This window comes from Sceloporus undulatus, chromosome 2 (assembly GCF_019175285.1).
Source record: "Sceloporus undulatus isolate JIND9_A2432 ecotype Alabama chromosome 2, SceUnd_v1.1, whole genome shotgun sequence".
NCBI lineage: Eukaryota > Metazoa > Chordata > Lepidosauria > Squamata > Phrynosomatidae > Sceloporus > Sceloporus undulatus.
The window spans coordinates 143,537,234-143,565,147 of record NC_056523.1 but is presented as its reverse complement, the minus strand read 5'-3'; the positions used below and the strand labels follow the sequence as shown (position 1 = coordinate 143,565,147).

The window sequence follows — 27,914 nt, the reverse complement described above, 5'->3', positions numbered from 1 at the left end:
CCAGAGTCATAATCCAACATTCAAATAATGCTGGCTTCTACAAAGATATGCAACATCACTAAAGTCAGAATGGTCCAAGCCATTGTATTCCCCATCACCATCTATGGATGCAAGAGATGGACAGCAAAGAAAATAAATTAGTTTGAGATTGTGGTGCTGGAGAAGCATGCTGAGGATACTATGAATGGCCAAAAAAGACAAATAAATGGATCCTAGAACAGATCAAGCCTGCACTCTCCCTGGAAGCCAAGATGACAAAACTTACTGTACTTTGGCCACATCATGAGAAGACATGACTCATTAGAAAATATAATGATGCTAGGAAACATAGACGGTAGTAGAATGAGAGGAAGACTGCAGGCCAGATGGATAGACTCAATTGGGGAGGTCAAGATCCTGAATTTGCAAGACCTAAGCAAAGCAGTGGAGGACGGGCTTGGAGATGCCTCATCCACAGGGTCACAATGAGTTGTCGTCAACTTGAGGGCAGGTAACAACAGCTACAACTTGGCTCACATTTGTGGACTAAATACGACCACCCATCTGTTGGAAGCAATGGAGAGATCTGGGACACAGTGCCATTCCCTCTTCAGCAGTCAAACAAGTAACCTAGCCTTTTTGCATATTCTATATACTGTACAATAACATCCAAAGCCAACAAATAAAGATACTTATTGGCCAGTCAAAATGCACAAAATACATGATGCAAGTTTTCAAAGATCTACTGTCTTCTTCAATAGGCAAAGATGTTTTAAAAAATCAAACAGGAAAAAGAAAAAAAGGTGATATTGGAGTCATAGGTCTACATTTTGTGCAAAGCAGATCCAGCAAGGTCTGAGGTCCACCCAAACTTTCTGTACATGCACTGTGTAGTGCCATTGCATTATTTGCCTCTGCCAGTGACATGGTAGCTATCTTTATGTCATATTTTATATCTATTTTTCTATATCTGAATATCTTTCTGTGTTTATCTATATTTAATATAGAAGATGGAACAAGTTTGTTTTCTGCTGCTCCAGACACTAGAAAAAGAACCAGTGCATTAAAATACAAGAAAAGAGATGCCACTGAAACATTAGGAAAAACTTTCTTTACCGTAAGAGCTGTTTGGATGGATTGTCATAGCACTATTGGTGATAACGCACTATTGGTGATAACGCAGTGAGCCCCATACACAAGTGACTGCCTCCCCAATCCAGTTAGCATGCTGGAGTTACAACTGGTTTTATATGGGGAAATTTCCTGTACTAATGAATATAGTTACTTATGTTAAATGCTGGCTCAACTTTCCCATGTTTACCTGAGAAGTTGTTACTTTTTAAGTCATGGACTTGCTCAAATGTCATACTATTTTATTAATGGTTTTTCCTTACACATTTATAAAAAAGAAAAACAGGCCACAAGTCTCTAAATAAAAATAAATGTATTTATTTATTCCGTATCCTTTTGCACCACTTTCCCCAAAGGACTCCATATAATCTTGCTTGAGAATTTAGCTCTTCCACTGAAGACCTTCTTGCTGTCCCTCCAGATACTTATAACAAGAATATGTAGGAGAAGACTTTTCTCCTGAGCAGCCCACCTCTTCTGGAAGTTGCTTTTCTAGGAGATCTATATGCCTCCTTCAGTGCTTTTGTTTAGAATGATAGGTAAGGGTTTGTTTGTTTTTCTTGGCTGCTGTGAGATTTACTGTTTGTTATATTGTTTCCCCCCTCTGGGTAAAGCATTCATCACACTAGGGAGGAAGAACAGGATAGAAAATATTTTAATACAATATTATTTGTTTTGAGACATTTTGGTGACCTGTGGTTAAGTAAAAGCTACCATCTTGCTTTGTATTTTGTTAGTTACGGGTAACCATCTGTTAGCATGGCAGCCTTTTATGAACTAACTGTGGTCAGTTTGTCTCCTCAGGAAATGCTCATTGCCTGTAGTTTCTGGCCACACCTGAGCATTATATCCTTGTTGGTCTGCCATTTTTTGTTTCATAACACAGCACTGTGTGCAGATGCTACAGTGGGCTTTCAGTACTTCAGAACGACCAAGATGTTCATTTTGCGTAAAATCTATCTGTGTAGCAGAAAAGTAAGGTCAGAGGGACAGGAAAATTCTGGAACATTTTGAAGCGGCAGCCATCCTATGTCCACATAAAAAGCAGCATATTACTCTATAGAAATGTGGCAATCTCTTCTCAGGGCACAATTCCTGATCTCTCCCTGTCTATGTTGAGCCACACACAGCTGGCATAACAATGTGTCAGATACAAGGACATGGCCACTGCTATGAGGCAGCTTGTAATGGAAGGGAAAGAACCATTAACCCATGAAGAGAAGACTCTGCTTTCTAAGGCCTATAAATTCTTAATATAGGCATTCTGCTCTTCTTGGCAGCATCTAAAGGACTCTCTGGAGCAGGAAGCTGGAAAGAACAAGCTTTTTTTATCATAAGACCATAAAAAAGAAACTGGAAACACTGGTGGGAAATTCTGAGGGGTCATTCCCACTGGCCTATAACATGAGTCTGGATGCGAATCATGGGTGCATCGTTTCCATTTGAGCGCGAATCCAACCTGCATTGTTCCGAAATCGTTCCCATTGAGGTTCAAATCTGATTCGATTTATCTAGGAAACCCCGAATTATAGGTCGATAAATCGGTTTTAAAAAACAGTGGTTTTAAAATGAGTTTTCCTGTGCCTCCTGAGTCTGATTCGGGGAAAATGAATGAGAACGAAAGGATGTCTGATTTGGGAACCTGGAGATGGGAGGAGCAGCGCTCAAGGGGCTGGCCTGGGGGTGTCACCCTCTTTGTTCTCTTTCTGCATCGCCAGCGCCATTTTCTTCCGTTTGCATAGCCTTTATCCCAGTGGATTGCAACCTCCCCTCTGCTCCTCATTCATAGACCGATGGATGAGGAGAGCCATTGAACACCATTTTAACTATTGTTTTTTCTTTTTTCACTTCTGCCTGAGTGCCTGAGCAGCAGATGGGCTTTGCAGTACATGCTTGCTTGATCACCCCCCAGACAACCCAGGGAGCAATGGGGCAGGCAAAGGGATTTGGGGGAATGGAGGCTCCTTCTCTCTTTCCCAGAGGAACTATGGGAAGGCACAGGAGAGCCTGGATGCCCAGGGATCTGAGGGGGAGATCGAGCCTTCTCTCTTTCCCAAAGGGAATCTGGGAGCCACGGAGTTCTTGGTCGCCAGTGATCTGAGGGGAATCGAGCCTTCTCTCTTCCCAAAGGAATCTTGGGGACTACACAGGAGAGCCTGGATGCCCAGGGATCTGAAGGGAGAGAATCGAGCCTTCTCACCCCCTCTCTCTTATCACAATAAGGAATCTGGGGAGACACATAGAGCCTGGATGCCCAGGATCTGAGGGGGAGATCGAGCCTTCTCTCTTTCCCAAAGGGAATCTGGGGAGACACAGGAGAGCCTGGTCGCCCAGGGATCTGAGGGGGAGATCGAGCCTTCTCTCTTTCCCAAAGGGAATTGGGGAGACACGGAGAGCCTGGTCACCCAGGATCAGGGGGAGGGGGAATAGAGCCTTCTCTTCTCCTTCCCAAGGAAATCTGGGGAGACACCGGAGAAGGCCTGGACGCCCAGGGATCTGAGGGAGAGATCAAGCCCTCTCTTTCCCAAAGGGAATCTGGGGAGACACAGGAGAGCCTGGACGCCCAGGGATCTGAGGGGGAGATCGAGCCTTCTCTCTTTCCCAAGGGAATCTGGGGAGACACAGGAGAGCCTGGACACCAAGGATATGAGGGAGAGATCGAGCCTTCTCCTCTTTCCCAAAGGGAATCTGGGAGACACAGGAGAGCCTGGACGCCCAGGGATCTGAGGGGGAGATCGAGCCTTCTCTCTTTCCCAAAGGGAATCTGGGGAGACACAGGAGAGCCTGGATGCCCCAGGGATCTGAGGGAGAGCTCGAGCCTTCTCTCTTTCCCAAAGAATCTGGGGAGACACAGGAGAGCCTGGATGCCCAGGGATCTGAGGGGGAGATCGACCTTCTCTCTTTCCCAAAGGGAATCTGGGGAGCACAGGAGAGCCTGGTCGCCCAGGGATTGAGGGGGAGATCGAGCCTTCTCTCTTTCCCAAAGGAATCTGGGGAACACAGGAGAGCCTGGATGCCCAGGGATCTGAGGAGAGATCGAGCCTTCTCTCTTTCCCAAAGGGAATCTGGGGAGACACAGAGAGCCTGGACGCCCAGGGATCTGAGGGGGAGATATCGCAGCCTTCTCTCTTTACCCAAAGTTAAATCTGGGGAAGGACCACAGGAGAGCCTGGTCGCCCAGGGATCTGAGGGGGAGATCGAGCCTTCTCTCTTTCCCAAGGGAATCTGGGGAGACACAGGAGAGCCTGGTCACCCAAGGATCTGGGGGAGGGGGGAATCGAGCCTTCTCTTCTCTCTTTCCCAAAGGAAATCTGGGGAGGGACACCGGAGAGCCTGGAGCCCAGGGATTCTGAGGGAGAGATCAAGCCTTCTCTCTTTCCCAAAGGAATCTGGGGAGACACGGAGAGCCTGGATGCCCAGGATCTGAGGGGAGATCGAGCCTCTTCTTTCCCAAAGGGAATCTGGGGAGACACAGGAGAGCCTGGACACCAGGGATCTGAGGGAGAGATCGGAGCCTTCTCTCTTTCCCAAAGGAATCTGGAGAGACACAGGAGAGCCTGGTCCCAGGTATCTGGGGGGGGGGATCGAGCTTCTCTCTTTCCCAAAGGGAATCTGGGGAGACAACAGGAGAGCCTGGACGCCCAGGGATCTGAGGGGGAGATCGAGCCTTCTCTCTTTCCCAAAGGGAATCTGGGGAGACACAGGAGAGCTGGTCGCCCAGGGATCTGAGGGGGAGATCGAGCCTTCTCTCTTCCCAAAGGGAATCTGGGGAGGCACAGGAGAGCCTGGACGCCCGGGATCTGAGAGGGAGATCGAGCCTTCTCTCTTTCCCAAAGGGAATCTGGGAGAACACAGGAGGAGCCTGGCGCCCAGGGTCTGAGGGGGAGATCGAGCCTTCTCTTTTCCCAAAGGAATCTGGGGAGACACAGGAGAGCCTGGACGCCCAGGGATCTGAGGCGGAGATCGAGCTTCTCTCTTTTCCCAAAGGGAATCTGGGAGGACACAGGAGAGCCTGGATGCCCAGGATCTGAGGGGGAGATCGAGCTCTCTTTCCCAAGGGAATCTGGAGGACACAGGAGAGCCGGACGCCCAGGATCCTGAGGGGGAGATCGAGCCTTCTCTCTTCCCAAAGGGAATCTGGGGAACACAGGCAGAGCCTGGACGCCCAGGGATCTGAGGGGAGATCGAGCCTTCTCTCTTTTCCAAAGGGAATCTGGGGAGACACAGGAGAGCCTGGACGCCCAGGATCTGAGGGGGAGTCGAGCCTTCTCTCTTTCCAAAGGGAATCTGGGAGACACAAGAGAGCCTGGTCACCCAGGGATCTGGGGGGGGATCGAGCCTTCTCCTTTTCCCAAAGGGAATCTGGGGACACAGGAGAGCCTGGTCACCCAAGGATCTGGGGAGGGGATCGAGCCTTCTCTTCTCTCTTTCCCAAGGAAATCTGGGAGACACCGAGAGCCTGGACGCCCAGGGATCTGAGGAGAGTCGAGCCTTCCTCTCTTCCCAAAGGGAATCTGGGGAGACACAGGAGAGGCCTGGATGCCAGGGACTCTTCTCGAGGGGGAATCGAGCCTTCTTTCTTTCCAAAGGGACATCGGGGGAGACACAGGAGAGCCTGGACACCCAGGGATCTGGGGGGAGATCGAGCCTTCTCTCTTTCCCAAGGGAATCTGGGGACACACAGGAGAGCCTGGATGCCCAGGATCTGAGGGGGAGATCGAGCTCTCTTTCCCAAAGGGAATCTGGAGAGACACAGGAGAGCCCGGACGCCCAGGGATTCTGAGGGGAGATCGAGCCTTCTCTTTCCCAAAGGGCATCTGGGTAGACCACAGGAGAGCCTGGACGCCCAGGGATCTGAGGGGAGATCGAGCCTTCCTCTTTCCCAAAGGAATCTGGGGAGACACAAGAGAGCCTGGTTCACCCAGGATTCTGGGGGGCAGGATCGAGCCTTCTCTCTTTCCCAAGGGAATCTGGGGACACAGGAGAGCCTGGACGCCCAGGGATCTGAGGGAGATCGAGCCTTCTCTCTTTCCCAAAGGGAATCTGGGAGACACAAGAGAGCCTGGTCACCCGGGATCTGGGGGATCGAGCCTTCTCTCTTTCCCAAAGGGACATCTGGGGAGACACAGGAGAGCCTGGTCACCAAGGCATCTGGGCGAGGGGGGAATCGAGCCTTCTCTTCTCTCTTTCCCAAGGAAATCTGGGGAGACACAGGAGAGCCTGGACGCCCCGGGATCTGAGGGAGAGATCGAGCCTTCTCTCTTTCCCAAGAATTTCGGAGACACAGGAGACCTGGATGCCCAGGGATCTGAGGGGGAGATCGAGCCCTTCTTTCTTTCCCAAAGGGAATCTGGGGAGACACAGGAGAGCCTGGACACCCAGGGATCTGATGGGGGAGATGAGCCTTCTCTCTTTCCCAAAGGGAATCTGGGGAGACACAGGAGAGCCTGGACGCCAGGGATCTGAGGGGAGATCGAGCCTTCTCTCTTTCCCAAAGGGAATCTGCGGAGACACAAGACCCAGGGAGCCTGGACGCCCAGGGATCTGAGGGGGAGATCGAGCCTTCTGTCTTTCCCAAAGGGAATCTGGGGAGACACAGGAGAGCCTGGCGCCCAGGGATCTGAGGGGGAGATTGAGCCTTCTCTCTTTCCCAAAGGGAATCTGGGGAGACACAGGAGAGCCTGGTCACCCAGGGATCTGTGGGGGGGGGAGGGATTGAGCCTTCTCTTCTCTCTTTCCCAAAGGGAATCTGGGGAGACACAGAAGAGTCTTTGCAGCCGATTTTCATTGGCTGCCCAAAAAACAACAACAACAAACAAACAGAAATGGGAATGGGGAGCAAAATAAACCGTGTCAAAGTGTTCTGAATCAGGTGACGACACTTGTGACGTCTGAAGCCTACGTGCTTGATTGACAGCTTGCAGACACAGATGGGAACGGGGAGCAAATTAATCTGCTTTAAAATACAGCGATTTAAAATAAATGGGAACAAAAACGGTCTAAATAAATTGAGGTAATTTACCCCTTTTTGTAATGGAAATGATGGAAAAAATTTGGATTAGTCTTGGAACATGATCCGAATCAGAATCGCGCCAATATAATCCGTTTTATCTGCCAAGTGGGAATGGCACCTTAGTCTCCTACATCATGTACTCCTAAAGCATTTCAGGGAGAGAGGTTATGAAAGCCAGGCGTTTTATCTGAAGATGAAAGGAGACAACTACTGCCACTCGGCTGAGGTGGCCCTGTCAGATGTGGGTGAAGTCTGCAATGCAAGCCTATGGGGAAGCTCAGGAAATCAGTCAATGGTACTTGGAACTGATTCATCATGGCTGTGGCTGTGAATTACTCCTTTATTATGAGGTTCTCAACAACTCCCAAGCAAGCAACGTGATAGCTAAGGTTGCCTTTGGAGACTGTCAGCCTGGAGTTCTACAAGGAATCCACAGTCATCATGGAGCACTTGATGGACAATGTTGTGCAGTGGACTGGTGACCAACAACAGGAGGTGGAGCGCAAAAGGGGAGAGGTTGAAGACTAAGAGCCAGAACACACAGCAGCACAATGAAGAGAACCACAGGATCTAACAGTGAAACAGATTCCATTAGCACTTGCTTTACATCTACCCAAGTACCACATCCATTCCATACATGACTAATATAGACCCAGGTATCACTAACCTCACACTAGAAATAAAAGCCCATTCCTGATCAATTTTAATTCTATTGTTGCAATCTTACAGAATGTCATATAGTGCTAGCATGTTGAGAAACACATCTCACCATCCTGACCTAATCTTATGTCATTTCACACCTGAGGACAGTTGAAAGGCATACTTCAGATAACATTTTGGCAATAGTTAGAACTGGCAGGTAGTCAGACCAGTGTCTTTGTTGTATGCATTTTTCACTAGGCATCTACCACGGAAAGCATTCCAACACTGGCAAACAGTAAATTTAACTGTAACTTAAGTAGCCAGTGCTAAAAACAACTGCATTATCTTTAGTGCAAAATGCTTTTGCAGACCTTAGGAGTTTAATGACTATTTGGAAAAAGAATTACTGTAATATTAGATGAATTCTCTTACCACATTTTAGGGTGAATGAGTCACTGCTCAAGCCATCAACTGTTTCTAAATGTACATTTCCCCCATTAAAAATTAAATAGTTGTAAATCACTGTACAGTCAGCATTTAGGTATTTTCAAGTATTACATTTTAGATTGAGAAATCTTTAAGGGTATGTTTTTTTGCAAGTACCTGTCCTTAATGGTGATGCATATATTTTAATAGTGTTGAGTGCAGTTTACTAAGAAGGAAAAGGTCATAACAAATCATTGTTTGGTGGAATCTAGTAAGATTACCTGTTCAGCAAGAAACTATGACATTGATAAACCAGTGACTGCAAACATAATTTGTTTTACATGAAAACTGATAGAGAGGCAAATTGAGAATGGCTGTATTGACAATGCAATACATGTGAATGAACTAAAAGTTTTAGTTCCCTTACTAAGTCTGAAAAGCTGGCAATCTCCCACTATTCTGCCATGTTATTAACTAACTCTTATTGTGCTTCAGGTCTTAGTCCTTTGCTGGTCCTAAACCAGAGTGCAAATTTTTTTTCAGATGTGGTTCTGGAATGGGCTTTTCTGTACCTCAACCCTGTTGTTGTGTTTCTAAAAATCTCTTGAAAATACTGGATTCACACTGCTAATTCAAATGCTGTATGTACAAGTAGACAATTATATCAAGTTACTTTATAGATAAAAAGAGAATTATATGCTTGAACAAATATTTATTTCTGAAAAGTGATAGTAGCATAATTGAGAATGCTCCGGCATTCATTTATGGAAGCAGAGGCTGCAATACACTAAACACACACAAACAAACAGTTTAAAACTTCACTTTGGGTCAGTGCTCTGCACTGACAAAAACCAGGTATAATCTATAATCTCAAATGCAAAATTATGTGCCAAGGAAACCAGTTTGTTCATTCAGAATTAATCGTGCAATTGTGCTTGAAACTAATTGGCATGATATTGGTTTTACCAAATCTGAATTTTTACTGAAACATGATTATTATTATTTTTTGGTATAAGCAGAGACGAGAATGAACAAAAAGAAGTGGGAGGTATTTATAAGGAAGAGATACATAGCTGAACAGTAGCAGGAGCAGATATCCAAAAGAAAGAGACAACCACTGAACAGAAGCTACTCTCAACTATTGATTATCTTTGTAATAGTTCTCCATGTTCTCCAGCATTTTCTGCTATCAGGGCTCTAAAATGGGAAAATCCTCTGCAAATTTTATGTCAGCTTGCATGCTGCACTCTCATATCCTCTTATGCCTCACAAAAGACAAGCAAATACACTTCCTGTTTCATCTTCTAGGTCAGGGTGGGGAAAGTACAACCCAACACTGAATTTTCCAGGTTAAAATTCTCCCCTGCAAATTAATTGCCGCTCTGGCAGGATTCCAGAAACAGCAGTTTGGTTAAAACATCCTAAGCACACTTAACCTGCCTCCAAGAAAACCAAAATCACAATGGAAGTAACTTCTGATTGCAGATTTTCACAAAAAATAGGACAGTTTTGCTTGTTACCGGAGAACAGGGGTGAAAGTTACATCACATCACAGTTGTGCACCCTGCTCTAGTAACCATTTTGGAAAATGAAGGATGCAGCAACTATAACAGGAATGTCTTGGCATACAGATAACAGTATATGCAGCTTCTGTCACAGGATTCAAAAGGAACCATATCAAGTGTACTGCCAATCAGTACACTAGGAACCGTAATAATAACTGTTATCTTGGATCTTGAAATATTCCAGCACATCTGGTAGCCATGCTCCTCAGTGATATATTAGGCCTCCTGGACACAAAAGCTTCCAAAACAAACATTTAAGGTAAGGGTTATAGTTCCTTCTTAGTGAAAGAATTAGTTTGATCAAGGGGCTTACACTTCCTCCATCACTACTAGAGTTACTTACTTAGTGTTTTCCAAAACATTTCCAGTACTTCCTTAAGATTTCACACTCCAAGGCCATAATCCTGTATGGCTCGGCATAGCGTAACAGGTCTACATGCAGACCTATGCTAGACTGCGTCAGATGCCACCTTCTGACTCTGAAGCCCCCCTACACAGCCATTCTGTGGTTCCTGGGGAGTGGGCAAAACTGTAGGGCTTTCTGCCTATGTCCCCATAACCAGATACCAAATGATTGCAGCAGCACTGAGACCAGAGGATGCTGACAGACCTCAGCACTGTCATCATCAGGGAAACTTACATGTGTCTGTAAAAGGATGCCGCCCAAAATATCCTCATTTCAGGGGTCAGATCATCACCCATGGTTACATCTTTTTTTTTAAATGGTGACAGAAGTGGTACAAATTCTGTAAAACATCTATTAACAGCCTGTCAACTTATCAACTAGTGTTTATTTTATCTTGGGACTGTGGCACACAGTATTACCTTGTCACATTCCCAAATGCAAACCTTGTCCCCCCCCTTTTTTTTTTTTTGGTGAAAGCTGCTATGATATTAACAAGAAGGGTTACACCAGTCCTGTACAGTGATTATGTGCACTCTATGCTGGCTCAAGGTTAGTTATACAAGTATAACTCATTCTCAGTTTGGGCCTCAGAAGCACTTTTTTTTTATAAAGTTCATCCAGTTATAAGAGGTAAAAGGCCCTTAAATCTTTTAATGGTTACCCATCTCCTTGAACATGAGTTTACTAATATTTGTACTTCCCATATTCCAGCATATTGATTGGGAGATGCACCAAGATATGGCAACCAGATGCAATATAAAAACCAAGAAGCATACACTGGTCTAGCCAATATAGATATGGATTTCAACAATTTTGAAACAGTTAGTGGTTAGGGCATGGAGTATCCAAGACAAATCAATTTGGGACTTGAAAATGGAGGGTTTGTGGACAGATATCTTTTTAGACAAAAGAATGATATTGAATTTACACATAAGATGGCTTTTAAAAAACATATAAACAATAGGTTCTGCTATAACCTAGAGCAGAGAAAATGATAGTTTGGGATATATGTCTTCTGTAGATAATGGTCCATCTTATATGCACAAGCAGAGGAGAAGTCTACTCTTTACAAATATGGTTTCACAAAGATACAGATGCTGAAGCAGAATGAACAGGCTTGCATCATTCTGAAGTGACGATTTTTGTTTTCACATTTGCAATGTCAAAAGCTTATTTTGATCCAGACATAGTGAAAGATTTAGTCCTCAACCACATTGCCACAGTGCCAGACTGTATTATTCCTGAGGTTTTATAAATGTTGTAGAGCGGAGATTAGGTTTTAGCTAACAGGATATCTATGACATTTGAAAAGCAGGGAAAGAAGCTTCCTAGATATGGGTTATGCTGCACTTCAAGACTAGAGATTCTTCCAAAGATCATTTCCAATAACGGCTGACGTGCCTGTGGACTTGTATCCTTGTTATTTTGCTACAAGGATAGCTTTAGCTGCTCATTCAAAGAAAGGCCAAAGTGAAGATACATCTGGAAGGGTAGCTGTCATTTCAGCATTAGAGGGGGGCACCACAGAGTGTCAGGGTAGAGGAGGCAGTGGACAGATTTGAATCTGCAAAGAGAAAGAGAAGAAACTGTCACAAGATTTTTTTAAAAATTGATCTGTAAAGATCATGTCATACTTTAGTCATAAAACCAACAAAGAAATACTTTCTGCTCTTATGTTTTGATTTCTTGACTTAAAAATCAGGAGGAAAGGACTTTATTTGGAAGACAAATGATATACACACCGAGTTGGATCTTGCTGTACACTGAACACTTCATCCACAGTCACAACATTATGTTTGTTCTCAGGACCACCATAACTCAAAGTAATCTGGAAAAACATATATACAGACCAAGAAATGAGTTTAGACAAGAAGCACAGAAAGAAACACAAACAGAATAAAGCATATAACTGAAGTTGCAGCCTCCAACTGTTAACTTGCCTGATACAGATCATAAGGCTTATCATATCAGATACTACGTACACTACAGGATAGCGGCAAACCCCAAATTTCCATAATTTTTGTTCCTGTAATATAAGAACTGAATTTAGGATTTCTTATATGCCATCAAGTCAACTTATGGTGACCCTACAAATGAGAGATCCCCAAGAGTCCTGGCCATCATTTGCCCTGCTCAGAACTTGCAAACTCAGGGCTATGGATCCTTTGAATGAATCACTTCATCCATAGTGTGAGTTTCCTCCTTCTACTGCCTTCCACTTTACAAATCAGACCCAGAGAGCAATCTATTACACAAAATCATTATCCAACTAATCTGGGTGTTTAAAATCAGCTGTGGAAATTGTGTTATCAGTACCAAAACATATGGAGGTTTGTGGGCTGGTAGCATGTGAGTGTCCTTTCTCTATGCTGGCCAAGTTCCTTTCTCTTCCAGGTGCTTCTGGCATCTTCACTGTATACAGACAGCAAACGGAGGGGGACAAAATGGGGCGTGCACCATCATTCAAGCCAATGGAGTTTGAATATCAGTGATTTACCGTTTTTGCGGGTGCGTGTGGATCCAGAACTGATTTTTCATGAAAATGGAGGGCAACTGTACTTTTTAAGACTGTGGTGGTACTTTCATTCTTACACATTTAAAGTTCATATACATCGTTTTATCAATATTTATTCACAAAGTGAAAGAAAGATTATAAATATAAACACTAAAAGGTCTGTTTACAAGAACAGGATATGCAGCAAAGAGTGTCTTTGCCATTAGGTTTGGTCATTTCACCAATGCCATTTTAAAGCCCTTCCTCGGTCCATCCACAGTTATATCCCACATATACTTTTTGCTATTTTCCCCTCACTCCAAGTATCCCTACTTCCTACTTTTTCTTTCACTCTATTTCTGATCCTCATTCACTTAGCACATTCTTTTAAAAATATAATGCCTTTACTGAAATTAGATTATTAAAATCCACTCTGAAGTCAAATGTCTTTTCAACATGTATTTGACAAATCATCTTCAAGGACTGTCCCATTCCACAACAGCAACTTGAGGGAACATTGACATCTGTGGCTTTTTTTCAGATACTTGTGATTTCATTTTTCTATTATTTCTTTCTCTTGGGCTTTCCATGGTGAATCTTCATGAGACACATCGGTATGCTTTTATTATTTATTTTATTTATTTATTTAGGTATTTATATCCTGCCTTTCAGCCCTAATGGCTCTCAGGGCGGCTTATAATTATTATTTTTAATCAGTTCCCTGCCCTCAGGCTTACAATCTAAAAGACACGAAACAAAAGAAGGGAATGGTGGAGGGAAAGGGGATGAGGTCCAGTGGTTCTCCTCTCCCTCTGAGGCCTGGACCAAGGCAGATGGATTGGGGGGAGGGCTCTTCCTTCTTCCAGGCTAGCCCTGATGGAGCTGGACCTGCCTGGTGAATATTATATGCCCTAAACCTTTAGCAATAGATTCCACTACAAATCCACATAAATGTATGTATTTTCATGGAACAGCAAGGAGAAGAGGCATCTCTTTAGACTAAGTAATATTTGTCTATTTGTCCTTACCTGTTTGAGCACAGTGTCACCACGCAACCGCTGCAGATTTTCCAGGTGAGAGTGGAACAAGGGACTGTGCAACAATTTCACTTCCAACAGGCCTTCGATGATATAGCCAATGGTGCAATCATCAGGGAGACGAATCCTTTCGGCGGTGCTAATGAAACTTCCCAAGCTGTCCAAAGACAGGGATCAGAGAATGAAATCCTCCTAAATTCTCTTAAGCTTTGAGGGGTGGGTGGGGTGAGGGAGGTGACCAGCTTCCCAACTGGACATACCTAGCCCAGGGGCTCATCTTGAGGGCAAGGCCTCTGCTGATACAGAATCCTGCACCACCTGTGGCAAACCAGAATTTTGCAGTAGTCTAGCAAGATAAACAAAAAGTTGTCAGGAAAACCAAGTATTCTTTTTCTGATCAGCTAGTCATGCCAGATTTGATCCAAGAAATGTAAAATCTTAGAATGCTTAGTTTGCACAGCCAAATATGTTTAATTTGCACCATACAGTCCTCCCTCTGTTCTCACGGTCTTCAGACTTGCATCCCTCGCTTATGAGCAAGGGATATATGGAGGGTGAAAGAATGGGGCACACATCCCCACACCTACATTCAAGCCAATGGGGCTTGAATATAAACAAAACTCCATTTTCATGAGGGGATCTGGAACAGATCTCCCACAAAAAAGGAAGGGAGACTGTAATTTGATAGAAAGGTCAATCACTTTATGATGAACATTTATTGTGGAGACACAGATAATGATCTTACTTCAAAAGGCTTAGGGATAATACTAGTGAAGAGATATTAGCTTATATCCAATTATATACTAGCTGTTGGGCTTCTTGTATGGATTCTCAACTCTTTATATAGTTGCTGCAATAAATTGAGTTCTATAGGACTTACAAGCAAGTATCACATTCCAAATAATATAAAAATTGCATGGTAAGACAGAATAGCAAGCCTAGCTGCATTTGCCTTCAGAACCACAAAAAGCAGGAGGACAACAATAAACATATGCAAAATAATAAAAATGCATAAAGTGTTAAGCAAAATCATGGTCTAATCATCCACAGATCAGTTTGTTTCTTGTTCCACAATGCAGAACTTAATTCTTTTAACTTTCTTTCAAGAAGATCCTTTCCTATGTTATGCAGTTTCTAGAGTTTTGTATTTACAAACTACCTGTAGCTGAGAAGTAACACTCAGCAGGAGTAACTCAAAACAAACAACAAAACAAACTCCCTTGCTTAGCAAAATGCACAGTATCACACACACAAAAAAAAATGCAAGAAGACTAGGCTTGCCAAGGCTTGCAATTGCTCAGCATGAAGATGTGCATCAGGTAAAATCTCTATCTGTACATAAGCTGAATTAGGATGTAGAATGGCATCTATATGTCTATGAAGGACAGAATTTGCTTACAGTGGAAGAGGCCTGCACTTTCCTAAGGCAGCTGTATAAGTAAGAAAGTAACAAATTTTTAATAGTCCAGGTGGGGCTGACAGAAGAAGAGAGAAAAGTGAGTTCCTATGCTGAGTTCAGAGTAGGGGCCTTCCTGCATGCAGGCCCTATTCTACTTGTACCAAGCTAGTGCTTAAATACATGACGCCTCTAAGGCACTATTCAGAATTGTAACAAGTTACTACATCCTTAGTGAAAAGGTCATACAATTACTATTCACTGATAGCTCTTTCAGCAGCTGTGTGATTAACAGATGTCACTGGTAGATTGACTCCTGGGAACTCTGTGGATTAGGTGGCAATTATGTATCGTTCATATAGGCCTGCTCCATTTCACAGCAGGATGAAATCTATGACTTAAATTTAGGAAGTGCACATTTTATCCAACATGCTACACACTATATTTCCAAACTGCTCTGCCTGCCAAAAAATAGACTTTTTGTTATTTAATAAAGATTCTAGTAACACTAGAAGAGCTGCATTTTTCTTAATAACACTAGCTAAAGCCCATGAAATTTATTATAAGGCATTCCCAAAAGTATGGTCTTCCTGACCCTATGGCTTTATTTTGTATATTTTAATTCTTATTGGTAAATCTAGTAGTGTTAAAATGGTATTGGAAATTTTATATTTTAACTTTGTTATTTGCTATCTGCATAACTTCTTTGTTTTTACACTGTGATGACCTATGGTTATAAACAATTAAAACTTGAGCTGAATATTCCCAAATTGCCATCTCAATCTCGTAAAATATGAGTAGACAAAACCTGGTACAGGATCTGAGTGGAAATAGTTGCAGAAATTCATGTGTCATGTACATTAGAGACATTTTCCCTAGTATATGTTGGTGTGTGACTGGACATTCTGGCCACAAACAAAGGAAGAGAGGAATTCCTGATGAAGGTAAATAAGAATATAGGGACAGTGCAATAACTTGTGTAAGAAAATAAGGACACAATTACAGAACATGCTTACTGATGCATCATTGCGGACATGGTCTGCTGCTTCAATAGGATGGTCTAGACTTGGTCTCCCTATATACACATCTTGGCTGTGTGAGAAAGCAGAGAGAAGATGCAGGAGAGTCTTCACATTCACATAGTTGTCATCATCCACATGACAAAACCACCTACAAGGAAAAGCAAGCAAGAGAAAAGAATGTACAAGGTCATGTAAGATTAAGAGTTAGCCCTTTCTGTTATGTCCTCTTTGAAGGAAATCCTCATTTGTCAGAATCACAACAGTGACACAGCAGATCAGAGAGATGAGAATGGAGAAGCTTTCCTCAAACACATAAAATTAGACCCTCTTCTTCTTCTTCTTCTTCTTCTTCTTATTATTATTATTATTATTATTATCCTATATTTATAAAGCACTGTAAATTTACACAGTGCTGTACATACAGTCTTTTTAATTAGACGGTTCCCTGCCTTCAGGCTTACAATCTAAAAAGACACCACACAAAAGGAGAAGGGAGTAGTGGTGGGGAAGGGGATGAGGTCCAGCAGTTTCTCTCTACCTCCAAGGCCTGGACCAAGGCAGATGGACTGGAGGGAGGGCTTGGCTTCATAATGGATGGTTAATTTTCGTCCAGGGAGGCAAGCGGCAATTATGCAAGGCCTGGGAATGCTTCTCTGAACCTTATCTTAATTGCTACACATTTTTTCCAACCAAATGTGATTTCATTATTTTTAATGCTTACCAACAATGATTATAGTAGCTTATATTAACTCACTGAAAGTCAAAAAGGAGAATTTAAAGATAAGTTCCAATTTAAATAGTAAGTCTTACTTACTTTCGCCCAGACTCCAGGAATTTATCATATTCTACTGACATCTTGCAGCATAAAGCTTGGCGGGTGTGAACAGCTGAGCAGTTGGTATTGATTACATGGTCCTCTAGAAAATAAAGATGATAACTACAGAATCCACATGATTTGTAGGAGAAACAAGTGAAGTGAGGCTCACATATGAAGAAGAGGTAGGGCATATTCAAAGGTCAAATAAATACAGCACAGCAGGATCTACCCATGCATTGACAGGATCAGGTTATATGAATATGAAGTAGAAACAGCCATCATCAAGCGTGATAGTATTGATATGAAATAATAATTATGCTATAATTATGTTCAGAAATGCTATGCATGCTATGAGAAAGCACACATGAAAAAATGGGACCTGTGTGAATGGATGATGGGAGTGACAGCGTGATTAAAATTAGAGACATATTCTAATTAAAATTTAACATGTTGTAACAGTGGGTGGTGATTAAAATTTAACATGTTGTAACAGAAATTTCAGAAAACTTTAAAGTTCTAGGCCTGGCAGAGCAAAGAATTAACAAGAGGAACTAGTAAATTGAAAATCCATAAGTTTATTTCCAATTTGTCGACAAAGGAAACTTGAACTCAGTGGAATTCAAAGTTCCAAAAAGCTGAGGCCCCGAAATAATACAAAATTGGCTCTTTTTATATTTTTTTAGACAATACATCTGATTGGCTAATTACAATTTAAACATACAGAATTCTTACAATCAGGACAGGAATATATGCATACATTAATAACTGCATCATCACTCCTCACCCCTCCTTCAGGAATTTAGTAGCTTTTCTTCTAACCTTCTAACCTTCACAGTTGCATCTCCTTATCTAAGTTGTGTGAATGTTATGTCTGTTAGCTAGTGCTTGCTGGTGCCAGCTGTTCTCTCAAGCCAAGATGCCCTTCCTATTATTTTGCTCTAGTTCTTTTCTAGCTTTCAAACCTCATTTTAAAAACTTTTTCTTTTAACCAAAGTGACTCCATCTTTCTATAGCTTTTATTATAACAGGCCACTACAATGCATTATCAATAACAGAAAAAAGTGATAACTTCAAGAAACCTGGGAAGTAGCTCACCTGCTCTGAGACGTAGTTCACCATCTTCCCAGTCTGTGAATATAAACGTCTGTGGGAAACATGCAAAAACAAAGAAATTCTTTACCTACTGAAAATGCCAAAGCAGTACTAATATTGGTTTTGGTCAGAACAATAAAAAAGAGGACATTCTAGCAATCTCCAGTAAAATAAAGGCCTGTTACAGACAGCCAAAATAAAGCTGCTAGTCACAGTGGAGGTATGGTGTTACAATGATGCATGCGTCCTAAGAGTCCAGAGCTGCACCAAAGCCACGCTCCAGTCCTTGGGCTGGAGCATGCTTTGGTGCGACTTCTGGACTCTTAGGACACATGCATCATTGAAACACCATACCTCCACTGTGACTCGAAGGCAGCTTTATTTTGGCTGTCTGTAAAAGACCAAAGTGTCTTTTTCCTGTGCACAGATTTACTCAGCAGTAGAGTTTATTACTTGGTAGAGAAAGAGCCAAGTGCATCGTCCAATGTTATCAGTCCTCCCCCTGCCGCCAAGTAAAAGCTCCTACAAAAACAAAGATTGAGGATTCCGTGTCCCTTATTAATGTAGAGATCCTTCACATGAGAGACGCTCCCAGCTCAGTCAGGATGTCTCTTCACATGGAAGAACTCTGTAGATACAGTGATGCATGTAGATATAGCCACTGCTTATGTATAATGACTGTAGAGAAAAGGAGAGAAGTGTCTTAGGCACATAACTAATGAGAGGTAGGACCAGTCTGCATGATCCAACAATCTATCCTCACATGATATTTGAATGTATGCTTGAACCTCTGTTCTGGAGAACGTAAGTGCATATTAAAATTCTGCCTAACATAATCATGGGGGGCAGGAGAATGGAAGCACAAGAGCAAGAATATCTTACACATCTCCATGAAGGGAGGAGATGTTAAACTTCAGAGTGATGCATGGAAACAAAATATGCTGTGTGTGCCATGTGCATAATTTTCAAAGGCACTGTGGTAGAAGGCTGATGAAAGAAGTTTACAGTTAAATAATTTTGCACTTCCGAAGAAATATATTCTTACCAGTTCCTTGGCCTGAGAAATCCATGTTTGGAAGAGCAAGTTTAGCCTTGTTTTATGGTATTTCCTTGTTGTTTTCACAGCAATGAAGACATCATTTAATTCCAGCTTTTCTTTAGCAGAAACTTCAATAGGTTCTACATTGTTTGTCATCTTGCTGTTCAATGGATTAACTGGACTCTCATTCATCTTACCAGTGGCTTTCAGTCTGGATCTCCTAGTATCTGTGATATAATTACTCCATTGTTTTACCAGTTCATCTTTAATAAAGGGCACCATATTGTTAGTCTCATCATCCAAATGATCAGTTGAGCTGGATTCCACTTGCTGAAGTGGGGTATCACTCTTGCTGGAACCATTAAAAACAAGTGGTGGACGTGGCTGTGGATAACTTTTGGGTCGCCAATCGGTCTTAAATTTGGGAATTAGCAAGAGGAGAACTGCACAAACAACAACAGAGAGCAGGAAACAGATCTTACTGAGCCGAATGCAGGAAAAGCTCATTCTTCAGCCCCAAGGCCTTTGCCATACTGTACAGTTGAAACATTGTTTCCAAGTGATGATGATGATGATGATGATGCCTCTGACACTCATCATGAATTTGTTCAAATGTCACATCCTAGGAATTTTCTGGCCACATAGCATAATTTTTACAGCACCCAGACAACTCAGGAGCTGACTTTTCTTTCAAATTCTCACCTCCAAACTTGTCAACCTAATAGTAAAACACAGAAGTTGGCCTATGTTCTGTGTGTGGAAAAAACCCTCAAGCCACAGTACAGTGGTACCCCGGGATACGAATTGATCGCGTTACGAAATTTCCGGGATACGAAAAAGTTAGATTGGAAAAAACTGTTCCGGGATACGATGTTTTTTTGGGTTACGAAATTTATTTCGGCGCGAAATTCAAACGCAAAGCGTGGCTAGCGGCTTTCCAGCGCTAACGGAAAGCCTTTTCGGGTTGCGAAATTACTCAGGTTACGAACGGAGCGGCGGAACGAATTAATTTCGTAACCCGAGGTAGCACTGTATATGTTAATTTGCTTTATCAGGAGACGTTTAAAATGGCATATCAGCTAATAAGCTGAATGTTTAAAGAGGCCATGAGCCAGAAACCAAGCTGTGTCTAAATCAGTAAAGAGACAGCTCTGTGTGCACAAACAGCTTTTTCTTCCTAAACATATGATGCTGCTTTATGCAGAGTGAGACCACATGCCTATCTGTTCCAGTATTGTTTGATTTGCAGCTACTCTACAGCATCTCATGCAGTGGCACTCTCTGGTCTTCTGGCTAGACACTAAAACTAAAAAATTCTGCATACAAAGCCTGGCTCTACTAGTAAAATGCAGCCATTTCTTGTCAATCCGACTATCAACATCCCATCTGCATTCATCTTCAGTGGATGCGGCACATAACTCAGCCATAAAAAGCAGGAAGATTTACTGGGGGAAAAACAATAACAGGAGCTCAGTGTTATGACACCATACAATTTATCACATTCTACAGTTTTGTGAACAAAATGAATAGATATTAAAAGTACATTAAATCTATGCTTCAAACTAAAAGAAAATGAAATACAATTAGAACAGACCCCCCTTATCCAAACCCAAGTTATTGAAAACATATTGCCATTGTACTGTACGTTTCTACCTCTATAACTAGGTTATAACCTATAGTGTATTTAATGCAATGTCACAAAGGAAAAATGAACATGAATGAATGTATGTTTCTCAGCAATGCTTTTTCATATGCTTTTCAGTTTTCTTGGTAAGGAACAGATGAAAAGATCCCCAATAGCATTAAAAGGGTGCTTCATACAGCTAGAAAAGGAAAGACCCACACGCAAAATATGGCCATATTTTGACATGTATTCATTGGTAATAAGTCTGTCCTAAGCTGCATCTACACTGCAGCAATAATGCAGTTTGACATGGGTTTAACTGCCATGGCTTAGTGCTATGGAATTCTGGGATCTGTAGGGTTTTTTTTAAATTAGCCTTCTCTGTCAGAGAGCTCTAGTGCCACAATGAACTACAATCACCAGGAGCCCATGACAGTTAAAATGGTGTCAAACTGCATTAATTCTACAGTGGCAGACAGAATTAGGCACATTTATCAGTAAATCAATTTATTTCAGTGGGTTGAAGCATACTAAACTATGATCAGAATCAGACTGTCAGTCTTACAGAACAGGCTGCTGGGAAGCTTGCCTTTCAGCTCCTCCTAAGTACGCTGAGCTTCCCAAAGGGCAAAAGTATGTAAAATTAACCAGTGTGCTATCATTCAACACAAAGCGCTAAATGTACCTCAAACCAACTGCTTCTCCTCTCACAAAGGAGGAAAACAGCGGAGGTGAGGGAAGGGTGACCAAAGGTCCTCCTTTCCCAGGACATGCTCTACATCTCAAGCTTCTGTCCAGGAAGAATTCCAAAGCATCCTCCATTTTAAGCCTGATTAAGAAGAGTTCTATAAATATGCCATGCAAGCCAGCAAGGCATTTTAACAAAGGTAAGTAGTTCATTGGGAAAATACGGTTAAGTGCATAATCAAATACAGCCTGTGTAACGTACCTGTGAGCAAACCAAATGAAACGAACCGATATTTAAATTAGTGTTTTTAACTTTCATTTTGTAATGTCCTCCACTTTTCTTAAACGTTGTACATTTTTGTGGTGCCTTGCCCTCCTTTGTGGTTATTTGGTCACTCTGGGTGAGGGGAGGTTCACAGTGTAACCCTGTGTAAAGCAGTTGTTGTTGTGTGCGAATTCAAAGAGATAGCCGTGGTGTTAGTCTGTAGAATCAGTACATAGAGGGATCTTGTGGCACCTTTGAGGCTCACTGAAAGAAAGAAGTTGGCAGCTTGAGCTCTTGGATCTGCCTCTGAAGCCCAGGAAAGCTCCTGCTGCCAACTTCTTTCTTTCAGTGAGCCTCAAAGGTGCCACAAGATCTCTCTACATATTGTTGTTGTGTGCCTTCAATTCGTTTTTGACTCAGGGTGACCCTATCACGGGGTTTTCTTGTGTTCAGAGGAGGTTTACCATGGCCTCCTTCCCCTGAGGAGGCTGAGAGAGTGTGACCTATTGCCCAAAGTCCCCTAGTGGGTTTCATGGCTGAGCCAGGCTTTGAACCTGCTCTCCACTACGCTGGCTCTCAGCGTAAGTTTACACAACTTACTCCCTAAGTTTTCTTGGCAAGGTTTCTTCAGAGGGGCTTTGCCATTGCCTCCTTCCCCTGAGGAGGCTGAGAGAGTGTGACCTATTGCCCAAGGCCACCCATTGAGCTGGGAATCCGAACCCTGGTCTCCAGAGTCCTTGACTCCAACTCTCAGAGCACTGCGCCAGGCTGGCCTTAAAGGCCTTTCTGAGCCGGAAAGCGCCAGAAGTAGCCTTAGGAGCTCCCGAATGTGGCTGCTATGGCAACGAACGCCCCCACCCCACCCACCCCGTCTCCATGGCAACAAAGGAAGACGCAGACCTTGGCATCCCCCTTCTCCTCCTTCGCGAGATAAGCGCCTCCTTACCTACGAGGAGCGGCCTTAAAGGCGGCGGAGGGTGGGCTTGGGTGGGAGGTCCTAAAGCCGCCGCCTCTTGGCCGCTCTGGCTCACCAGCTCCTCGCCCGAGCCATCTTGAGCCGGAAACGCTGGAGGTGGGTAGCTGCGAGGAAAAAGTGCCGCGGCCCCTTTAAGAGTCTCGCTCTCCTTCTCTCACCTGTGGAGCGGATGTGAGTGACCCAGCTACGGACTGCGACCCGGAAGTGGAAGCGGGAGGGCGGTCCTGGCCCGGAAGTGCTTGGTGGGAGGGTCAATATGCCGCTACCCGTTCAAGTCTTTAATTTACAGGTATCGCGGAAGTTTCGGGGAAGGGGTCGGGCTGGCGGGGACTGTTCTTGGGCCGCGGGCGGGAGAAGTCCGTTGGGCGTCCGCCGTTGGCTGGAGAGGGAGGGAGGGAGAGCGAGCGCGCGTGTATGTGCTTGTCACTCCAGCCTCCCTTCCAGGCAGGGCCCTGTGCGGAACAGACGGAGGGAGCAGAAGGGGTGCCTCAGAGCCGCCCCTCGGGCTTTGGAAGCAGGCCTCTGGAGACCCCCGCCTCCTCCGCCTGGGCTTTTCTAGGAACACCGCTAGGAGGCCCTATCAATCAATCAATAAAACCACACAGCCTTGCAAGCGAAGCAGGGTCAGCCCTGGTTAGTATTTGGATGGGTGGCCGCCCCCAAGGTGCTGGTGCTTCTGCTGGGGGAGGAGGCTACATTTCAGAGGAAGGGACTGGTGAAACCACCTCTGAGGGATCATGCGGCTTTGACACCACCGTGGCTCCCTCCCTCCCTCCCTCCCTCAAGGCTAAAGATCTTGTAAAACGACAAACCCTAGGGTTCCATATAACGGAGCCACGGCGCTTAAAGTGGTGTCAAACTGCATTGTTCCTACAGCGTACCTGCACCCAGAGCATTCTTCCTGTAAGCAAACCCTGTGAGAAAACCCTCATACCCTCCCGCCCTGAGGCCCTGCAGTCAACCACAGAACAATACACAGATTAACATGGAGATCACTCCTCCCTACCCAGGGTCACACAGTACATATATATATATATATATATATATACACCCAACTCTCTTCCATGCCAGCATTCTCTCAAGAAGTCAGCCACAGATGCTGTCGAAATGTCAGGAAGAAACTCTTCTAGAACACAGCCCAAAAAACCCACAAAAAAACCTATGGATGCTGGCCATGAAAGCCTTCTCTTTCACAAACCCTATGAAGTTCATGGGGTTGCCATAAGTCTACAAGTGACGTGAAGGCAAACGCATACAGACACACAGAGGAACAGTTACGCTGGCCTTAGAGCCTTTCCCGTCACAGATGCACAGGACCTTATGATGTCTAACGGAGGGAATTAGTCACTTTTCATTTTCTTTTATGTATGTGAAGATGAGGTGTTTTAAGATTTAAAACACTAAAAATGCCTAGCTTCTGGAAGTGCTAGATATAGACATAAGATCTTTCACTGTCAACTTCTGAAGCGGTGCAAGATTGCTATACTGGAGCGTTACACTGCTGATCACAGACACATCCAGGCTAGAAGTGAGGCTGCCACTGTCAATCACAATTAAACTGCATAGGGCAGTGGTCCCCAGACTGTGCCCTTTAAGAGATTTTGGACTTCATCTCCCAGAAGCCTCATCCACGTTGGCCAACAGTCTGGGACTCTGAGAGCTGAAGTCCAAAATCCCTTAAAGAGCACAGTTTGGGGACCACTGGCATAGCGCATGTAGAAAGCTGGAAAGGCAGATATGTATGTATGTTTGTTTTTGAAAGATTCCATTCAGATTCTTCCACTTTCTCACACTGTGATCTACAGTGATGATGAAGGACTGTATTATTATACAGTAACTGAGTAGTGGAGCAGTTGTCCTACTCCAGTGTTGGTTGAATATCTTGTACTCATGAGCAGCTGAAAGTTTGGCGTAATGGCACAGGAGTCTGATGATACAGTATTAAGCATGAACAGACTTCTCTGTGTGTGCTTCCTTGTTGGATATCTTCATTCATTCATTTGAGTGCAACGTCAAAATCAGCAGAGGCACGGTGTCTGAAATACTGTATATCCTTTGTACCGTGTGACAAAACAAGTTAAAGGAAAAGTAAGAAACCTGTCTTCCAAGGTGCAGCTCATGAGTTACACTTCCCCAGTCTAGTCTTGTTTCTCACCTTCAGGTGGGATAGTATATTTACTTGGAGCAGTGTTGTTACTCTACACTGTTCCAGATCCCATAGGGCATCCTTTAAAATGTACATTATAAACTTTTAGTGTGTGTTTCTTCTAGTGTGAACTTTTGTGCAGAGCCCAAGACTGGTATTTTGAGCTTGAAATTGGCAGGTCATAATGTAAATATGACCTTTTCTTTAAAACAAAATGTGGTATTGGGCCATACTTCCTTGTTTTCTTCACAGCACTGATGAATTGGAATATGGTACCTCCTGAATGTATGAAACATTTAGCTGCATTCGTGGTTCAGGTGTGGGGGTGAAGGCTAGGCCATGCTTAACTTACTGTAATTTAGTCAATTCTCCTCCTAGTTCCTAGCTTTGTGATGGGTGTTTGATAAATTTGGGACCATGTTCTTTCCCTACTGCTAATTGTTTCTTGAATTTACTTTAAGCATCTCATTAGCAGTCAGGAAAAATTCCTGTAGTGGAAATATTGACTAGATAGTGTTTTGCTTTCTGGCCAAGATCTGATTCTCCTTGGCAACATAAAGGAGAAAAATCAGTGGGATCTGGCTGCTCTATTTACACGATCTATCAGTTTACAGGCAATAAATGCAAGTCAGGATGTCCTATGATTTATTAATCAACCTTTGGTTGACAATAAAACACATCATCTTCATGTCCAATCTCATCTTTCTAGGGTTGCTTCACTGTGCCATCTGAGGTGACAATATATGGTTATATGCAACTGGGGAATGTGGCTCAATAACACAAATGTGAAATTAATGAAGGCCTCCAGTGACAAAGAGAAAAAGCCAGAACAAATGATTCTAGCCCTATCATGCGTGAGTTTTTTTATGACTGTAGAGGCATTAACTTCCTTTCTTTCCTTTAGCAGCCAGCAAGTTCTGTGTCAGGGCGAGGGGGTACAGAGAGTCAGGACAGGATGAGGGATAGTTCAGTTCCGAGTTCAGCTTCTTCGTCAGTGACAGATCTGTACAACACCCCTCGCAGCAGTAGGTCAGACCTCTTCCTCCCAGGTACATCTGGAGACTTCAGCCTGAGTGCCTGCTTATCAGCCTGCACCCTGCTCTATGAGGTATCTCAAGGGAGAAACCACTCAGGGAAGTCTGAGTGAGAAATTACTCAAGTTTTACCAGCATTAAGGCATATTTGTTTAAAACCATTCCTTTCGCTGAAATGAATATCTCTCTTTCAAATAGCAAGTGATCTTATTGTATCATTGAGTACTTAGGGCCCAAACAGACAGGGCAAAATAGAGTTGCTTTGGGTCACTTTGGAGGTATGCTGTTTAACTGACGCATACGTTCTAAGAGTCCAAAAGCCACGCCAAAGCACCCTTCAGTCCTAAGGACTGGAGCGCAGCTTTGGCGCAGCTTCTGGTCTCTTAAGGTGTGTGTGTCATTTAAACAGCATACCTCCAAAGTGACCCAAAGCAGTTTTATTTTGGCCTGTCCTTTTGGGCCTTTAGTAAAAAAAATTGTGATCTATCATCCAAGAACAGGTAGTGGATTGGCAGACCAAGAGTATGGAATCTGGGAGTATACAGTTAAAACTGCTAAATGTTTTATCTTTGTATTTATATCCTGTGTTTCTACTATGATTCACAAGATAAATTACAAAATTCTTTATAAGTTTTAAAAATAATATTAAAATATAGCACACTAAAGCCATCAAAAGATTTGAATGGCAGCATGATAGTCGGTCATACTAAAGCCAGGAAAACAACAAAACATTTTTTATCTGTATCTGAAGGCCAGTGACCTGGGCCATGGGAAGGAGATGCACAGATGAAGGGGCATTGCTGAAAAGATTCTCCCTGGAAGAGGCCACCTTCCCACCCCATCTATAAACTTAGGAGCAGAGTTAAGCCTTCACTGAAAACCTAAACAAAGGATGGACAACTCCTGGGATTCAATCCCTCCAACCTTACCCCAGGGGTTGAATATCTCCTGCTGCTCCAGTTGCTGTCATTGGCAAAGTTTGCTGCTGCACTGGTGAGCACCCACTTTCCCAGGATGTATACACGAGTATAGACATTGTTTTAAAGAAGAAATGGCAATTTATTTATTTATTTATTTATTTTGCAAGTTCAGGGGCAGGAGAAAAGGCAGGATTTCCCCCCCTGCCAGTCAGTGACAGATTTGGTGACAACAACACAGATCTGGAAGCAGACACAAATATGGACATGGGTGCATGTGAGCTGTGTTCCCAGCCCTGACCTTAATAATAAGTATAGCACATATGAAAGAAGACTGTCCTCCATATGAGTAATTCTGTTCTGTATTTGTATTCCTGCACCAGTCCTGTTAATTATTGCTTATCAAAGTTATTTTCTATGAAAGGCCATAACACATACATTATGTGAGGTTCCTGGATTCAGGCTATGGCAGCTGAGAGACTGGAGAAGAAGGCAGGATTGGATAAGTCTTCCAGAGGCTTTGGAGAGCTGCTGCTACTCTTAACAATTCAGGAGTGAGGAACCGCTTATTGTTGACTCCCCACTCCCATCAGCTCCAGTCAGCGTAGCCAGTGGGCAGGGAGGATAGGAGAGGTCCAGCAACATCTGGAAGGCTCTTCCCACAGGATGGTGATAGATGGAACAATGCCCACTTGACATAGCTAATATGTCCTGATGTGTTCCTATCATATTTGCAATTTCAGCATGCAGGACTGGGTAAATTTTTGGAAGTCAATATCTTGTTTTTTCAATTGCTGTCAGTGGAAGGAACAATAACTATTTGGGATCTGTAGAGATAATTGAGAGGCCCAGATATTTTACCTGTAATGACTAAAAGCAGTATTGAGACAACCTCATTTTCTAGAAACTCTAGAAGATAACCTCTCTTTTTAGGTTAATCTGAAACATTTTTATTTAAATGTGGAGACTGAGAAACCCATAAAATCCCATAAAAACCCATAAAAATTTTCAAAGTGAGAGAAGTAGATTTTCAAGTTAGGATATAAAAAGTTTATTCTTTCTCTAAACTGGCTGTTCAACCTTTCCATAAACATAAGAAGGGAGAACCCTATGAGAGGGAGAAAATGGTATCAGTTAAGCATACCCCTCCTTTTCACTTTAAAACAAAATCTTGTAATCATTGTATTGATTAGTTCATAGAGGCTA

The 27,914-nt window shown here is 43.3% G+C and overlaps 2 protein-coding genes and 1 pseudogene across 7 annotated transcripts in view; 2 read left to right on the top strand and 1 right to left on the bottom strand.

The window, feature by feature from the left end:
* The first annotated feature begins 187 nt into the window (after window positions 1-187).
* On the top strand, window positions 188-7,651 carry LOC121920422 (annotated as a pseudogene).
* Window positions 7,652-8,867: 1,216 nt separating this feature from the next.
* RFNG (RFNG O-fucosylpeptide 3-beta-N-acetylglucosaminyltransferase) lies at window positions 8,868-19,960 on the bottom strand. Its single transcript, XM_042452650.1, has 8 exons — window positions 19,066-19,960; window positions 18,024-18,072; window positions 16,926-17,028; window positions 16,106-16,259; window positions 13,954-14,039; window positions 13,685-13,850; window positions 11,905-11,990; window positions 8,868-11,726 (listed from the first exon to the last, which is right to left on the bottom strand). Exons 1-8 carry the CDS (start codon window positions 19,564-19,566, stop codon window positions 11,660-11,662), a joined length of 1,212 nt encoding a protein of 403 aa, XP_042308584.1. The 5' UTR covers window positions 19,567-19,960; the 3' UTR covers window positions 8,868-11,659.
* Window positions 19,961-22,765: 2,805 nt separating this feature from the next.
* Window positions 22,766-27,914, top strand: part of GPS1 (G protein pathway suppressor 1) — a 34,283-nt gene continuing 29,134 nt past the window's right edge. Inside the window, exons 1-3 of one of the 6 annotated variants that reach the window (XM_042452647.1) lie at window positions 22,797-22,900; window positions 25,467-25,611; window positions 26,543-26,784. Coding sequence is in view for 4 of the 6 variants with exons in the window: in XM_042452643.1 (XP_042308577.1) it covers window positions 23,026-23,244; window positions 25,662-25,865 (423 nt within the window). In the remaining 2 variants the exon portion in view is untranslated. Of the gene's footprint in view, window positions 22,901-23,017; window positions 23,245-25,466; window positions 25,612-25,661; window positions 25,866-26,542; window positions 26,785-27,914 lie in introns of those variants that run through there. The other 5 variants (XM_042452644.1, XM_042452645.1, XR_006102235.1 and 2 more) reach the window with 5 other exon arrangements.

Excerpts from the sequence above, each read along its gene's own strand:
- RFNG (XM_042452650.1), bottom strand. The coding sequence starts at position 19,566 with ATGAGCTTTTCCTGCATTCGGCTCAGTAAGATCTGTTTCCTGCTCTCT. Across the intron at positions 16,260-16,925 it reads TTCCTGGAGTCTGGGCGAAA|GTGGTTTTGTCATGTGGATG; the intron begins GTAAGTAAGACT and ends TTTTCCTTGTAG. Across the intron at positions 13,851-13,953 it reads AAGATGAGCCCCTGGGCTAG|CTTGGGAAGTTTCATTAGCA; the intron begins GTATGTCCAGTT and ends GTCTTTGGACAG.